Source organism: Pelobates fuscus, chromosome 5 (genome assembly GCF_036172605.1).
Source record: "Pelobates fuscus isolate aPelFus1 chromosome 5, aPelFus1.pri, whole genome shotgun sequence".
Classification (NCBI taxonomy): Eukaryota; Metazoa; Chordata; class Amphibia; order Anura; family Pelobatidae; genus Pelobates; species Pelobates fuscus.
This window is the reverse complement of record NC_086321.1, coordinates 381,699,412-381,717,376: the sequence shown is the minus strand read 5'-3', so window position 1 is coordinate 381,717,376 and position 17,965 is coordinate 381,699,412. Positions and strand designations below refer to the sequence as shown.

The window sequence follows — 17,965 nt, the reverse complement described above, 5'->3', positions numbered from 1 at the left end:
TAGACTAGGAAAAGGAGCTGAGATCCCTGAACGTAATGGTCTCTGGAATCAGGAGCACCTATAACGCCTGCGAGACTGGAGGATGAGGTTTAATAAATCATTGTATCCATTCTTACCTCTCTGCTTGTGCTGCTGGTGATATGGCGCCCTCTGCTGCATTACACTTTATTGCACTCTCTGCAGCAATCGTAGTCGGTCTCTCTCCCCATTTCTTTTTCCTGTATTTGTAATTTTTGTACCCCAATATTTCCTCACCCGGAGTCCTGTAAAATGTTCTAATTAACTCTGAATTCCTCTCAGTCCATCATTTATAGTTTCCCGTCTGGTCATTCTCTGCATGGCATTGCCACTGTCTCTTGATTTCTGAATAAATGTATAGCTTTCATATGATTTACTTTTAGTCCCATCTGTGGAAGAGACTCCATTAGTGGATTGTGTCGCCTCCCGACCCACACATCCCGTCCCGTCCCCCTGTTACAATAATGAGTCAGTGTCTTTTATTTCTCCAGAGAATTAACGGAGAGAGCTGGGTGACAGAGCATGCAATCTATTAACTTTCCCCTTGGCCCCCAGACACTGCTACATTAGTTGGATTATCAATTTACTAATTAGATTGTCACACATTCCCAGAGAGACTCTCATGACATTTGTCACCTGAATCCCTTTATCACTGGCCGGCTTATACATCTCGGTGTCCTGCACTCTGCAACAGCTTAATGAATGGCTGAAACTGTGGCACATGTTACCTAACCTTCATTAACTGTTTCAGTAGTAGCCATAGTTTATGGTAACGTAAGCTGCTCTGATTCTTCAAGGATACGTCTGTTTGTCTCTGTACTGCTCTTGCTGCTAAAAATGTATTTCTGATTTTTTTTAAAAAGTTGCGTTTTAAACACGCTGAGTCTACACCCTGTTGCAAATTATATTTTTCTCATTTACCTAAATAATTGATGTAAATAACAGTCAGCATAATTCTCATGTTATCAACTATTAAGAGAACAATTCAAATTTTATTGAACAAACCTCCTAATGATAACAGTATTTTTTTTTTTTTTAAACATACAAAACTTACAATGCACTGTTCCTAATTATTACGCACAGTATGTTTCAAAACACTTTATAGGTTGTAAAGAACTGAAAATTGTCATTTGTTGTGTTTGCAGCATATTTACTGAAATCAAAAGCTATTTCAATTAAACTCAACAACATTTTAACAGGTCACGTTACATTTTAACACAGGACCCCTTATTTGATAGCATCTTCACAAGTCTGGCATCCATTGAACTTGTGAGTTTTTGGACAGTTTCTGCTTGAATTTGTTTGCAAGATGTCAGAATAGCCTCCCTGAGCTGCCGTTTGGATGTAAACTGCCTCCCACCCTCATAGATCTTTTGCTTGAGGATGCTCCAAAGGTTCTCAATAGGATTGAGGTCAGGGGAGGATGGAGGCCACACCATGACTTTCTCTACTTTTATCCCCATAGCAGCCATTGATGCAGAGGTATTCTTTGCAGCATGAGATGGTGCATTGTCATACATGAAGATAATTTTATTACGGAAAGCATAGTTCTTCCTTCTGTACCAGGGAAGAAAGTGGTCAGTCAGAAACTCCACATACTTTACAGAGGTCATCTTTACACTTTCGGGGACCCCAAAGGGGCCGACCAGCTCTCTTCCCATCATTCCGGCCCAAAACATGACTCAACCACCGCCTTGCTGACGTCGCAACTTTGTTGGAACAGGGTGGCAGTCCACCAACCATCCACTACTCCATCCATCTGAACCATCCAGGGTTGCACGGCACTCATCAGTGAACAGGACTGTTTGAAAATTAGTCTTCATGTATTTTTCTGCCCAATGCAGCCGTTTCTGCTTGTGAGCATTGGTTAGTGGTGGCCGAATAGAAGGTTTATGCACAGTTGCAAGACTCTGGAGGACTCTACACCTTGATGTCCGTGGGACTCCAGAGGCACCAGCAGCTTCAAATATCTGTTTGCTGCTATGTAATGGTATTTTAGCAGCTGCTCTCTTGATCCGATGCATGGATCTGGCAGAAATCTTCCTCAATGTGCCTTTATCTGCACGAACCCGTCTGTGCTCTGAATCAGCCATAAATCTCTTAATAGTGCGATGATCACGCTTAATGTTTTCATGCCTCGTCACTCTTTTCGGCAGCAGAGATCCTTTTTCTTCCCCATATTGCATGAAAATGCTGCTCTGCTTAATAATGTGGAACACCCTCCTTTAGTAGTTTTTCCTTAAATTGGGCTCACCTGGCAATCTAATCATCACAGGTGTCTGAGATTGTTTTCAGTGATCAAAAGAGCCCTGAGACATAATGCCATCCATGAGTTAAACTGAAAAACAAAATATTTAATCTTTGTGACACTTAAATAGAAGTTGCATAATAATTTGGAACAGGGTGTATATATGTATTGTAAGGCAAAAGCTCGACTCTTTTTTGAAAATTGTAAAACGTGTTTTTATAACCACAGTAAATGTGCTTAAACTTGTTTGACTTTTTAAAGATCAGGCATACTATTTTGATTAAAAAGTAGTTTTCATTTTGAGCGGTAGACTGGAAGGCCAGTTTAGGTAAATGTAGACAGGAAAAAAAAAAAAAAACTGGTGGGGTGGATCAGACTGCCGAGCAGCATGGATGTTTGCTAGTTGAGCTCCTCCAAATCGAAAAGCAAATCCTTTGCCGTCGGGCACTACAATCCACTATGTGACACCCAAAATGCACTAATGCTGGACATCAACCCACAGACAAGAGCCCTGCAACTTAAATCTATTTAGTCCAATGTAGGTTCTGCATGGTGGCTGATGGGTCCGGAATGCGTTTCGCCCTATGGTGGGGGCTTCCTGTAGCCAGGGCCGGATTAACATAGGGGCTGATGGAGCTGCAGCTCCATGCCCATGGAATAGGTACATTGATTGAAAAAAAGTTTTTTTGTTTTTTTAACACACTACCTTAGGGTTGCCACCTGGCCGGTATTTCTCCGGTATTTGAGGCTACCTATCCGGTGCCAGTATTGCAGTAATACTGGCAATACAAATGTCAGTCTCCGTATAAACAGATATTATTCTGCAATACCAGCACTGGCCAGTAGGGGTCACTGTGTGTGTAGAGTGCGGCAGGGATAGGAAGTTACAGTATCTCCCTCCCTGCCTCTCTCTACTCACTGATCCGCAGGGGAGCAGCTCTGCATAGAGAGTCCAGACAGCAGCTCTGAGCCTGCAGAGACAGGATACAGCTAAAGTAAGGGAGGGATGGGGGGGAAAGGCTGCAGGGAGACATGGGGACACAGACACCAGGGGACACTGAGACACTAGGGGAAACTGTGAGACATGGGGACGGTGAGAGACTTGGGCACGCTGAGACATTGGGAGACTGGGGAACATGGGGACACTGAGACACTAGGGACACAGTGACCCCTAGTATCTCTGTGTCCCTAGTGTGCCAGTGTCTCTCAGTGTTTCCTAGTCTCCCAAAGTCCCCTAGTCTCCCAGTGTCTGTGTCCTCTAGTATAAAAGAAAAAATCTCAGGCACTCACTGTGATTTAAGCAGGTTTATTGGACACTGCAACATTTTGACCTGTACCCAGGTCTTTATCAAGTCTCAAGTATCAAGTCTCCAGTGTCTCAGTCTCCTCCAGTGTCCCCATATCTCCTCCAGTGTCCCCATGTCTCCTCCAGTGTCCCCATGTCTCCTCCAGTGTCCCCATGTCTCCTCCAGTGTCCCCATGTATCCCTGTGTCCCCATGTCTCCCAGTGTCCAAATGTCTGTGTCCCCCAGTGACATTGGGGCACAGGCACTAAGGGACTGGGAAACGGGGGACACATACAAATGCCCCCTTTTTGGGTATGTTCGCCCCTTTCAGCAGTTCTAGTTACGTGATTTGTGTCAGTGGCCCACCCTTTTACCCCGTCCATAGACTTCCTGCTTCACTGGACACTGCTGTTAGGGGGTATGGATTTACTTGAAACATGAAAGCGTGAGATTAGCATAGGGTATGTTTTTTTTCTCATAGCCGCACTCTGAGTTTCCCTCCAGCACCATCTCCATCAGATACAGGACGCTTGGGAGGTAGGACTGTTTTAGTGTTTTTGGTCGATAAGATTTTGTAATTCGGCCCATCATAATTGTCAGCACCAGGCCCACTGGGCTCTTAATCTGGCCCTGATTGTAGCCTCCTTAAGAGCCTAAAGCCAGGATTGACTTAGGTTTTTAGAATTTGAACAAAGCACATTGAAAAGCGAGCCTGGATTTTCCTTTCTTTCCAGGGAAGCTACACATTCAGAGATTTCTTTTCCTCAAAATAAAACTGAATCCGTTTTAAAAATATATTTATTTATTGGAGCACCGGGTCCGGGACATTATGAAGTCCACATATTGCTTTTATTTCGATCACTGTATCCTGCTTCTAAGTGAGAGTTATCGTATTATTATTGTGCTCTTCTTTCTCGTTAGTCCTAAAATAATTGGCCTTTACTCACAATTCCTCTAATATAACTGCCTTGTACTTCCCAAGTGCCCTTAAAGGATTGTCCATATATATCTTAATTGCCCTATTATTCTTAACCTAAAATGATTGCCCCTATATGTCTTAATTGCCCTAAAGATTTTCCCTGCACTTATTGATTGCCCTGTACTTCGTGACCTGTTCATGTCTTGAAGAGAATAGGCTAATTCCTGATCCGTCGGATTTCACCCCCCCAGGGAATAAGGGACTGGGTATTTGTGGAGTACTTTCCATTCTCTGATCTGATGATCCCATACCAGCTCCCCCCTCCCCAGGACTCCCGATCATTGCTAATGAAATTCCCCGGCTTTTGCAAGCCTTTGTTAAAAAGCTCACATTTGCTCAGTTTGCACGTAATTTCTCTCATTGGTGGTGGAGCAACCTAGACGCATTCCAGATGTAAGAACCAGACTGTAATTAATGGTGACATCCATTTTATTAAAGGTGGCATTCTGTGCTCACTAGCGATTTCTGACACGGCGCTCTGTGATGCAGGTTTTTTTTTTATCTTATAATATATTTCTTGGATAACTTTGATATTCCCAGAATATAACGAACATTGATGGTGTTTTAGGAATATCCGTATTTAAGACAGAATATGTTTACTTTTCCTGGGAAACGTGGCCCAGTTATACACGTCTTATTTATGTGTTTGTTTGTTGTTGTCTTTTAGGGAACCGGTGATTTCTGTGCAGCTCCCGACAAGTTTATAATGAACATGACGCAGGATCGAGTCACCGCAGGTACAGACCACCATCCCGCGTCGCTCACCAAGGCATATTCTTAATAAAACCCTAGATTTGTTGTTTAGGAAAATAACCCCTTTAACAAAAATCCAGATTCCTCTGCAGGAATTCTCCGTCCAAAATATCACAGCGTTAAAAAATAAAATAATGTACAGCACAGCTTAGTTTTCGTTTCATTTTAATTGCTGGGTTATATGAGATAAATATTTGCAAAGGTCTCTCTAAAGAGGGCCTATAGATTCTGTGTTTGTGGAAGAAAATCACTAGTTTTAGGGGTCTCCCATTGGCACCCCCATTTCATTAAAGGGGAACCATCTGTTCCGTGTTTATACATCCCCTATTTATTTAACAAATATATGTGTGTGAGGTCTGATAAGTAAAATTAAGTGGGGGAATCCACACCACTACATTTACCTCTATCCCACCAATGTGATGTGTGCCTTGGATGTGGTGTCATATGCTAAATATGTGATATATATATATATATATATATATATATATATATATATATATATATATATATTTAAGCTAGAGCATCACATTAAAAAAAAAAAAGCTATTCACCACGTTTGGGTGGTTTCAATATTGTATCAATGTGTGATGGGTCCTTTTAAAAATGAAATAAAATAAATCCTATATAATTTCAACGCGCAGGCTCAATTCATCTTCCAGAATTCAACGTTTTACCCAATGGATTTTTATATAGATATTTTGTAACTCTGAATATTGCCAAAGTTGATGAAATGTGTTTGTCTTGTAGAAGTCGTTCATTACTATCTCTACTGCAGCCAGACTCTGAGGAACCCATTCCAACAGGTACAGTGAATGAAATGACAATGTGACCCTATGTAACCTCCTCTCCACGCAGTCAAACCTCATCCCAATATCTTCAGAAAGATCAGACAGGGAGCTGTGCAACGTGCAGTGTTCTGACAACGAAGGAGGTTGCCTTGAAGCATTTTTCAGTACAGTCAAGAAACAAACAAATCTGTATGAGCAAACTTCACGTTTATATTATAATGCCGGCTATAATCATTTTAGATCTGTGATCACAGAAACCTCTCACTTGCATGGTTCTACACATACATGTGACTTGCCAGGAGTTTGAAGTTAGCTACAAATTTTAAGATTGAAATAATAAACAGAATGAAACCGAAGCTGGACTGGAGAATTTTTATAATTTGTTGGGTGTTTTTTTTTTTTTTTTTTTTTTTTATTTGGATTCCACAAATTGACACATTAGTTATATAGTATCCCCTTCGAGATATGGTCCATGTTTTATATAGTATCCCCTTCGATATATGGTCCATGTTTGTTATATAGTATCCTCTCCGAGATATGGTCCATGTTTGTTACATAGTATCCTCTCCGAGATATGGTCCATGTTTGTTACATAGTATCCTCTCCGAGATATGGTCCATGTTTGTTATATAGTATCCTCTCCGAGATATGGTCCATGTTTGTTACATAGTATCCTCTTCGAGATATGGTCCGTGTTTGTTATATAGTATCCTCTCCGAGATATGGTCCATGTTTGTTACATAGTATCCTCTCCGAGATGTGGTCCATGTTTGTTACATAGTATCCTCTCCGAGATGTGGTCCATGTTTGTTACATAGTATCCTCTCCGAGATATGGTCCATGTTTGTTACATAGTATACTCTCCGAGATATGGTCCATGTTTGTTACATAGTATCCTCTCCGAGATATGGTCCATGTTTGTTACATAGTATCCTTTCCGAGATATGGTCCATGTTTGTTACATAGTATCCTTTCCGAGATATGGTCCGTTCCACCATAATGTTGGCAACGCATCATGAAAGGATGCAATTCTATCGATGTCTTACTATTGACCCCCTTAGTTTAGACTTTCTGTGGATACAAAAAACCATTCCACACAATACTTTTTCTGTTTTACAGGTCAGCCCTGTTTTAACGAATATACTTTACTTTCTTCTTAGGCTCTCACAAGTTTCCAAAGATCACTTTCTACAATGCAAATTCAGATTCAAGGTTTACTCCAATTTGCGGTACCCATATTTCCCACCGCACAGGTATGATCTGATGGAAAATGTAATAGAAACGTAGGTGTTTATCTTAAAAACCCTTCAAAATAATGTCTCTGTTGACGTAACTAAATTGGCATAAATGACAAGATCTGGAGATATTTGGCGAGATGTGCCGTTCGTTTTATATTCGATCACTCAGTCATTTGGGGCAGGGCTCCAAATTTCAAGTCCTAAGTTACTAAAAAGTCCTAAAAGTTACTCCCTATTTCGAGTTTGGAGGGCCCATGGCACACTCACCGAGGGAGAATTTCTTCTAATGGACGAGTTGAAATTTTGGTCCCCGATTTAGGGCAACTTTTGACCTGCAGGCAAAGGCACGTTATTAACAAACAAGTTTATCATCAATAGATCTATTGAAATATGAGGGTTTTTATAGATCTTAGCTCTTCAGAGTAAAATGTGTTGATAGAATTATCAAGTAGATAATTTAATGACCGCAAAATATTTCTACTGCTATGATGGTTTTCGTTGGTGTCATAGACACTTCTGAAATACATTTTTCGTGAAGGCTATTTGAGCATCGTGGGAAATGTATTTGTATAATCAGTGGTGCGAAGTTTAGCCACCAGTTGTCCATCCCCTACCTGCATGGACTTTCTGTGTGTAACCTGTCTGAGCTGTACTGTGTGTCCCGCCAGATCCGTGTGGTTAACAGTGTCCTATTCCTGTGATTTACAGAAAGATCTCCTGGGAATACAACTTCTTCTAAACACATCGGAGTCCAACCTACACCAAATCACTGCGTTGCTGGACTGCCGAGGACTTCATAAGGTAGCCAATCACACGGCAGAACAGTGTCAATGTGCGCCATTACCCAGCTGGATGAGGTTGTTTGCCCATTTCGCTGTTCTAAATCAGAACGTTATGTTACTCATGGTAATTCCATCTGTCACAGGACTACCTGGAGGCCCTGATAGGTGTCTGCTATGATGGCGTGGAAGGACTCCTTTACCTGGCACTGTTCTCTCTCATGGCAGCGTTGGCGTTTACCGCCATGGTGTGTGCGGTGCCCCGAGCGTGGAAGCTACTGGCAGCCAGGTGACCCATCCATTAACTTATTTCAGATTGCATTGATGTGATTGGCCAGGAGAGGGCAGCAAATGTTCTCTAGAAGTTCCATAACCAATACTTTGTGTTTCAACCCCCTGTGCTACGTGAAGTCAGTAGGCATTTAATGGCAAATCATTTTATTTCACTGTTTCTGGACTTAAACCATATGAATAAGGGAATAGGACCCTTTCACTGCCAGATCAGCAGCTCCAGTGACATATTAATCAATATTAATATTGTATAACATTGATTTTATATTTTACTGTGGCAAAAAGTAACAGTGTTTAGTACTACTGTGGCCCCCAAAATGTTTTGCCAGCCGTGAGGTTACCTTTTCGCCCATGCTGGTTTGGTTTGTATGTAACTCTCTGTCTGTATGACTTTCAGGGATCGAGAATATAACGACATTGATGAAGAAGACCCTTTCAATCCACAAGCTCAACGCATTGCAGTGCACAACCCCAACCGTGCTCAACTCAGGAGCTTCTGCAGCTACAGCAGTAGCCTGGGCAGCCAAGCCAGTCTTCATCCGCCCACCCAGGCCGTCTCAAACGCACCCGTCGCGGAATACATGTGAGTGCAGCTAATTAACTCTACATTGTCTTTATATTCAGGCAGACTTGCAAATTGCTAGTGACTCCTTTACCATGGCAAGAAAGAGAGTGGCGCTTAGCGTTCAACCCCAGCCCCTGCCGAGCCCTATCACATTTATATACCATCACTTTTACATGTTATTGAGGGCCAGTGGGGGAGTTTGTGCTTAATCTCTCTGACACTTAAAAAAAAAAAAACGCATTAATCGGGCAGTGGACTAAGCCCAGAGAACATTATAGCCGGTCAGTGTTAGCAATATTTTAAGGACTTGTTGGGGTTTCAAGGACACTGGATCAAGTGCTGTAAGCCCATTGGGAAAATGAATTTCCAAAATATAGTGACTTCACAGTGAGATTATAGCTGTGTGCGCCAGGATTCTATATATAGTGATATCATAGTGAGATTATAGCGGTGTGCGCCAGAATTCTATATATAGTGAGATCACAGTGAGATTATAGCTGTGTGCGCCAGAATTCTATATATAGTGATATCATAGTGAGATTATAGCTGTGTGTGCCAGAATTCTATATATAGTGCTATCACAGTGAGATTATAGCGGTGTGTACCAGGATTCTATATATAGTGATATCATAGTGAGTTTGTAGCTGTGTGTGCCAGAATTCTATATATAGTGATATCACAGTGAGATTATAGCTGTGTGTGCCAGAATTCTATATATAGTGATATCATAGTGAGATTATAGCTGTGTGTGCCAGAATTCTATATATAGTGCTATCACAGTGAGATTATAGCTGTGTGTGCCAGGATTCTATATATAGTGATATCACAGTGAGATTATAGCTGTGTGTACCAGGATTCTATATATAGTGCTATCACAGTGAGTTTATAGCTGTGTGTGCCAGAATTCTATATATAGTGATATCATAGTGAGATTATAGCTGTGTGTGCCAGAATTCTATATATAGTGCTATCACAGTGAGATTATAGCGGTGTGTACCAGGATTCTATATATAGTGATATCACAGTGAGTTTATAGCTGTGTGTGCCATAATTCTATATATAGTGCTATCACTGTGAGATTATAGCGGTGTGTGCCAGAATTCTATATATAGTGATATCACAGTGAGTTTACAGCTGTGTGTGCCAGGATTCTATACATAGTGATATCACAGTGAGATTATAGCTGTGTGTGCCAGAATTCTATATATAGTGACATCCCAGTGAGATTATAGCGGTGTGTACCAGGATTCTATATATAGTGATATCACAGTGAGATTATAGCTGTGTGTACCAGGATTCTATATATAGTGATATCACAGTGAGATTATAGCTGTGTGTGCCAGAATTCTATATATAGTGACATCACAGTGAGATTATAGCGGTGTGTACCAGGATTCTATATATAGTGATATCACAGTGAGATTATAGCTGTGTGTGCCAGGATTCTATATATAGTGATATCACAGTGAGATTATAGCGGTGTGTACCAGGATTCTATATATAGTGATATCACAGTGAGTTTATAGCTGTGTGCCAGAATTCTATATATAGTGATATCACCGTGAGATTATAGCTGTGTGTGCCAGAATTCTATATATAGTGCTATCACAGTGAGTTTATAGCTGTGTGCCAGGATTCTATATATAGTGATATCACAGTGAGATTATAGCTGTGTGTGCCAGAATTCTATATATAGTGATATCACAGTGAGATTATAGCTGTGTGTGCCAGGATTCTATATATAGTGATATCACAGTGAGATTATAGCGGTGTGTGCCAGGATTCTATATATAGTGATATCACAGTGAGATTATAGCTGTGTGTGCCAGGATTCTATATATAGTGATATCACAGTGAGATTATAGCTGTGTGTGCCAGAATTCTATATATAGTGATATCACAGTGAGATTATAGCTGTGTGTGCCAGGATTCTATATATAGTGATATCACAGTGAGATTATAGCTGTGTGTGCCAGGATTCTATATATAGTGATATCACAGTGAGATTATAGCTGTGTGTGCCAGAATTCTATATATAGTGATATCACAGTGAGTTTATAGCTGTGTGTGCCATAATTCTATATATAGTGATATCACAGTGAGATTATAGCGGTGTGTGCCAGGATTCTATATATAGTGATATCACAGTGAGATTATAGCTGTGTGTGCCAGAATTCTATATATAGTGATATCACAGTGAGTTTATAGCTGTGTGTGCCATAATTCTATATATAGTGATATCACAGTGAGTTTATAGCTGTGTGTGCCAGAATTCTATATATAGTGATATCACAGTGAGTTTATAGCTGTGTGTGCCAGGATTCTATATATAGTGATATCACAGTGAGATTATAGCTGTGTGTGCCAGGATTCTATATATAGTGATATCACAGTGAGTTTATAGCTGTGTGTGCCATAATTCTATATATAGTGATATCACAGTGAGATTATAGCGGTGTGTGCCAGGATTCTATATATAGTGATATCACAGTGAGATTATAGCTGTGTGTGCCAGGATTCTATATATAGTTATATCACAGTGAGATTATAGCGGTGTGTGCCAGAATTCTATATATAGTGACATCACAGTGAGATTATAGCTGTGTGTGACAGAATTCTATATATAGTGATATCACAGTGAGATTATAGCTGTGTGTGCAAGAATTCTATATATAGTGATATCACAGTGAGTTTATAGCTGTGTGTGCAAGAATTCTATATATAGTGATATCACAGTGAGATTATAGCGGTGTGTGCCAGGATTCTATATATAGTGATATCACAGTGAGATTATAGCTGTGTGTGCCAGGATTCTATATATAGTGATATCACAGTGAGATTATAGCTGTGTGTGCCAGGATTCTATATATAGTGATATCACAGTGAGTTTATAGCTGTGTGTGCCATAATTCTATATATAGTGATATCACAGTGAGATTATAGCTGTGTGTGCCATAATTCTATATATAGTGATATCACAGTGAGTTTATAGCTGTGTGTGCCAGGATTCTATATATAGTGATATCACAGTGAGTTTATAGCTGTGTGTGCCAGGATTCTATATATAGTGATATCACAGTGAGATTATAGCTGTGTGTGCCAGGATTCTATATATAGTGATATCACAGTGAGATTATAGCGGTGTGTGCCAGGATTCTATATATAGTGATATCACAGTGAGATTATAGCTGTGTGTGCCAGGATTCTATATATAGTGATATCACAGTGAGTTTATAGCTGTGTGTGCCAGGATTCTATATATAGTTATATCACAGTGAGATTATAGCTGTGTGTGCCAGAATTCTATATATAGTGAGATTATAGCTGTGTGTGCCAGAATTCTCTATATAGTGATATCACAGTGAGATTATAGCGGTGTGTGCCAGGATTCTATATATAGTGATATCACAGTGAGATTATAGCTGTGTGTGCCAGAATTCTATATATAGTGATATCACAGTGAGATTATAGCTGTGTGTGCCAGGATTCTATATATAGTGATATCACAGTGAGATTATAGCTGTGTGTGCCAGGATTCTATATATAGTTATATCACAGTGAGATTATAGCTGTGTGTGCCAGGATTCTATATATAGTTATATCACAGTGAGATTATAGCGGTGTGTGCCAGGATTCTATATATAGTGCTATCACAGTGAGATTATAGCTGTGTGTGCCAGGATTCTATATATAGTGATATCACAGTGAGATTATAGCGGTGTGTACCAGGATTCTATATATAGTGATATCACAGTGAGATTATAGCTGTGTGTGCCAGGATTCTATATATAGTTATATCACAGTGAGATTATAGCTGTGTGTGCCAGGATTCTATATATAGTTATATCACAGTGAGATTATAGCGGTGTGTGCCAGGATTCTATATATAGTTATATCACAGTGAGATTATAGCTGTGTGTGCCAGGATTCTATATATAGTGATATCACAGTGAGATTATAGCGGTGTGTACCAGGATTCTATATATAGTTATATCACAGTGAGATTATAGCGGTGTGTGCCATACTATCTATGTATAATTTCTGTTGTCTTCAGTGAGACCATAGTGTTTACATGAAATTCTGACAATGCTGTGCACTCTGCACCCCCAGTTCTTGAACCAATTTATTCTCTACCATTACCATGGAAGAGAACATTGCAGTTTAGAGGATAATGTCAGCATATTGAATATGGACTTTTTTTGGAGTTAAATAAAGATTTTGTAAAACGGATCTGGAGACGAGGTGCATTTCACAAACATTCCTTTTTTCTTTTCTCTTCTAGGAATCAGGCGGCTCTGTTTGGGGGTAACCCTCGATATGAAAATGTTCCTCTGATTGGCAGAGGTTCCCCTCCACCAACGGTACGATGGGCATCAGAATCCAAATCATTTTTGTAACGGAGTGGCACAGAATTCTTTTCTTTTATTTTTAATCATTTAAAACAAATAGAAGTAGTATTTTGGGAAGCAATTATCTTTTTAAAAGATAAAAGAAAGGAATAATGTTGTACTCTTTGCTGCAATGAGAGAAACTATAATCCGGTTAAAACAAATTGCCAATGGAACGTTGCTTATAGTCTGCCATTCTTGTTATAGAAAACTCCATGAACCCAGCCATAACGTGAGACATTATATTTAAAATATAATCTGAATTTCTCAATACTTAGAAATGATCTAGTTTGTAAAGATACATCAAATATTTTAATGAACAATTCACAGAAATCATAATATTGATCAGAGTATCGTTGGTTTGGAATAATCAAACCCATTGCCTATGAGGTTAAACATTGTCTATACAGTAAGTATAGTCATCATCGGCAAAGTAATGTAAAACGTAAAACATCCATCCCCACCGCCACATTTACAACTCCCTGGTTGGTTTTTTTACTTATGACACTTCTTCCAAATCACTATTTATCAGATTATGCACAGGAGCTTCATATATTTTTAACTACCTATTTATTTATTTTTTATCATTGCTGATATTAAACATTTTCTTAGAAGGCCCAGCGAGTCGAGGTTTACATTAACATATACCTGTCATTTATTTATTTGCATATTATTTTTCTTGTGATTCTGCCTACGTGTTGTGTATTTTTCTTTTCTAACGTGTTCTGGCTTATAGCTGGTGGTGTGTAACTGTAGAGAATACTTTACCTTTATAGGTTTCTCTTCCTGAGAGCGAAGGAGGAGTGTGGTTGAGCTCTAGAAATGATTTACAGTCTAACTGAGCCGTGCAGTTCCATGAGGAGAACTTTGGGTGAAGTTTTCACGGCTTTAAATCAGCAGTTACTGTAATACAGGACGTATTCTGAAAGTAAATGTAGCCAGAATGTGTCCTGTTTATACTGCTAATGATAAAATAATGCCATAACCTCTTTTAAGAGCATATAATGATTTGAGCTCTAGACTAACAGAGTGCCAATGATCCAGGCTTCTCACAGCCTGTTGGACAGATTCGCACCATTCTCTGTGCGGCCGCAAAGTGGGTGGGCTATGGGTCAGGGCAGAGACCATGTTTTACAATTCTTTTTTGCAACTACTTCAAACCTGTTATACAAAAATATAAAACCGGGTGAGGGAGCCCATAGACTGAAACACCATAAAAACATCAGTGAGCTGAAGTGGTCATAGTACTCAAAATGCCGCTTTTAACAGAGCGAGTCGGGGGGATAAACCAAACGGTGAAGGTAGTGCCTTGCCGGAACTTACCCTGTTACTCTTAGACAGAGACCGGGCAAGGGGATTATACATGGTTTGTTGGGCACACTCAATAATTCAATTTAAAACCTGATAGTTATCCGTTATTTGGGAATTGTGGAAAATTGCCACGGTTACTGCCAATTTTATGACAAACTATCCTAGTTGGAAAAGGAGCAATGTTGGAGAATAGTTGTTTTCAATCTGTCTATTTTGTGGAAAATACACAGTAGCAAAACTCGTGACAATAATACATTTAAACTAAGTTAAAGCAGGTTCCCCAAGCCAATACATCAGCTGTTTCTGGACTGCAACACATAGCAACCTCAGCCAGTCCCCAGTAAGGAGTAATTGGTAACATTCTGTTTTGGTAAACCCTCATTATTTCTTTGTTCGTGCATCATTTTTCGGGAGCTAAATGGTACACAGTAAGTTTATTTTGTGTGGTTTTATGTTTCTGTCTGTCTGTAGAATTCTTGCCCATTCCTGTCTATTTGCTGTGTGACATTCACACTCTGTTTGTACCCTGTTTGTCTCTCAGGACTGAGCATTTTATTTCGAGCATAAAGGGAGCTAGATTTCAATTTTCCCAGATTAGATTTAATTATTATGGTCTTTCCAAGTGTCCATCGGTAGAGGTCTGGAAACCATAACTAAATTGATCTAGTGTTCCCCTTGTAGTCCTTGTTTACTGCATTGATCTTGATACCGAATTGTGTGGTCAATAACTAAAGTGGGAATTATCAGAATTTATATACATTTTAGGCCAAACGGACTACATAGCTTTCCTCGAGACAGCTAAAATTAACAAGTACCCAGTTCCATTGTCGATCTTCTCTAAATGATAATTATAGGGAAATAAAAAAAATAAACTCTAGCCTCAACTGCAACATTTGTGTTAAGGAGAATCCGTTTGAGATTAGAGGTTTAATAAAACGTACCCAATTAAGCAGATTAAATACGCATTCTAAAAAAGCACTCTTCATCTTTAGTGATGTAGTGGCAGCGGTGGAGCCCCTGCAGCCCTGCAGATTAAAACAGTGCTGTTTCTGAGAAATGTCACTGTTTACATATAGTGGTTTCCATGCCAATTGGTGGCTGTCAGACTTTCTTCTGGGTTCTTTGGATTAAATGGATGAATTGAATCTATTTTACATCCCTTATCATCGGTATACTTTGCATGCTGTCACCAGGTGCTCTCTATCCGAAGCATCTGATTGGCAGATTGCGGTGTTGGCCATGCATGTGCGTAAGTCCACAATGCTTCACTTTGATTGGACACAGATCAGCAGACCTCATGATCTCACCGACACAGGATTACGGGACAGTTTCATTGTGTTTTAAAGTTGTTGTTTTTATTTTTTTAATATACTAATTTAATATATTCATAATCTAATATATTAAAGGAACACACCAACTTTATTATTTATTTTTTGGAAACACTTTTTCAGTTTGTCTGCAAGCCAGAAAGGGTCCAGTTTTAGCCACTGGCTAGCCGGTAATTATGGGAAATTTAGGCCAACAGCAATTGGCAGGAGACGATAGGAGACGCGTTTATTCTCGCATTGTGTCCAGGCTGCAGATTTACACAGTGTTCAGGTGGTAGTGAAGTATTATAATCACTGTGACTGCATGCGTTTCTCGACTACCAATTCAACAAAGAGAGCGCTCGCCATTGGTATTCTGCTGTTTAAAGCCCAATATGTGGAATGCTGTGCGACCGGTTAAGTCTTTAATGAGGAGGCTTCAACATGAAACACAAACAGGACAAAGAAACAAGTTAACATGTAAACAGAATGAAACACTTGGCAATCATTACAAGATCCACATAAAAATAAATATATATAATATATACAACCCACTTTAAACATCTAAGCTATTCTTCAACTGCAAGTTATGGTAGAGAAATGAACATTAAATTCACGGGCAGCTGCTCTGGTGGACATTCCTGCAGTCAGCATGCCAACCCCACGCTTCCTTTAAAACTTGCGACATCTGTGGCATTGTGCTGTGTGATAAAACTGCACATTTTAGAGGGGCCTTTTATTGTGGCCAGCCTAAGGCACCCCCCTGCCATAATCTTGCTGTCTAATCAGCATCTTGCTATGCCACACCTGTGAGTTGGATGGATTATCTCGGCAAAGAAGTGCTCACTAACACAGATTTAGACAGATTTGTGAAGAATATTTGGAAAAAATAGGCCTTTTGTGTACATAGAAAAAGTCTTAGATCTTTGAGTTCAGCTCATGAACAATGGGGGCAAAAATAAAAGTGTTGCGTTTATAATTTTGTTCAGTGTATATAGCTTTTTTTTTTACTAATAACACAACTTGACCCCAATGTCACATAGTCAAGTGTGTCCATGCCAGGTACGAATAGACAAATATTACAAAAATCTAAAAGCAATTCTGCTGTTTTTCTATTCCAGACCTCTGGCTTTAATAAAAGGGCCTTTTCTAATAGGTCAGTGGTCGTTATATCCTAAATAACTAGAAATATACATAATTTACTGTAATTATATTGCAGATTTTATGATCAAAGAGATTGGGTTTTCTCCAGGTGACTATGCTCGGATTCTAAAAGCATTGCTCAGTCTACACAGTCTCATTAGTAAAATGCTTTGATCATTCGTACAATAGTCGGCAACCTTGTTACCTGTCTGATGGCTGTCTGCTTTTATAAACGGTCTCTTTATTGTGGTGTCTGTTCACTGACTGTATTTAGAAAATGTCAAATGTGCATTAGTTCTTTTCCTGAATAGAGTGGCTTAGAATCCTCGCAGATGACGTGCTCTCATGTAACTGTTGATTTAAAGTGCACTTCTTTAACTTATTTAATATTTTCCTTTTCTTCTCCCGTCTAGTACTCGCCAAGTATGAGAGCCACATATCTCTCGGTGACCGAAGAGCCATCAAGTATTTATGGGAACGAGTTTCCAGCCTAATCCTGGCACCCCCCTGTTATCCACAGGCCGGACAGGTCGTGTCCCGCAACCATAACTGCTGTAGTGAACCTATCAGCAGGAGACGTAACGGATGATTCATGGGGCGAGCCATGACAAGTGTCTACGTCAAAAAAACAATCAATCATTTATTGGGGTTAACCAGCGCCTGTGTAGCATAGAACGCTGTGAGAGCTTCCTGGAAAGTGATCATTTGTATTACTGGAAATTTTCCTGAAAACGATGGAGAATGTCATGGCCGGGTGACAACTGACCTCTAATTGTTTGTTCATGTTTCCTGCGAGCTGGAAATACATGGTTAGCGACACGGACCATTTGTGGGTTAATGTAGACCACGGACCAATTTCCTCTGCGTTTCT

The 17,965-nt window shown here is 39.8% G+C and overlaps 1 protein-coding gene across 1 annotated transcript in view; it reads left to right on the top strand.

The window, feature by feature from the left end:
* The window catches only part of TTYH2 (tweety family member 2), a 59,061-nt gene extending 41,335 nt beyond the window's left edge, over window positions 1-17,726 (top strand). Inside the window, exons 7-14 of the mRNA XM_063456336.1 lie at window positions 5,199-5,268; window positions 6,032-6,087; window positions 7,233-7,325; window positions 8,019-8,111; window positions 8,236-8,378; window positions 8,778-8,963; window positions 13,228-13,306; window positions 17,508-17,726. Coding sequence (XP_063312406.1) covers window positions 5,199-5,268; window positions 6,032-6,087; window positions 7,233-7,325; window positions 8,019-8,111; window positions 8,236-8,378; window positions 8,778-8,963; window positions 13,228-13,306; window positions 17,508-17,588 — 801 coding nt within the window. The 3' untranslated portion in view covers window positions 17,589-17,726. The remainder of the gene's footprint in view (window positions 1-5,198; window positions 5,269-6,031; window positions 6,088-7,232; window positions 7,326-8,018; window positions 8,112-8,235; window positions 8,379-8,777; window positions 8,964-13,227; window positions 13,307-17,507) is intronic.
* Window positions 17,727-17,965: the final 239 nt, after the last annotated feature.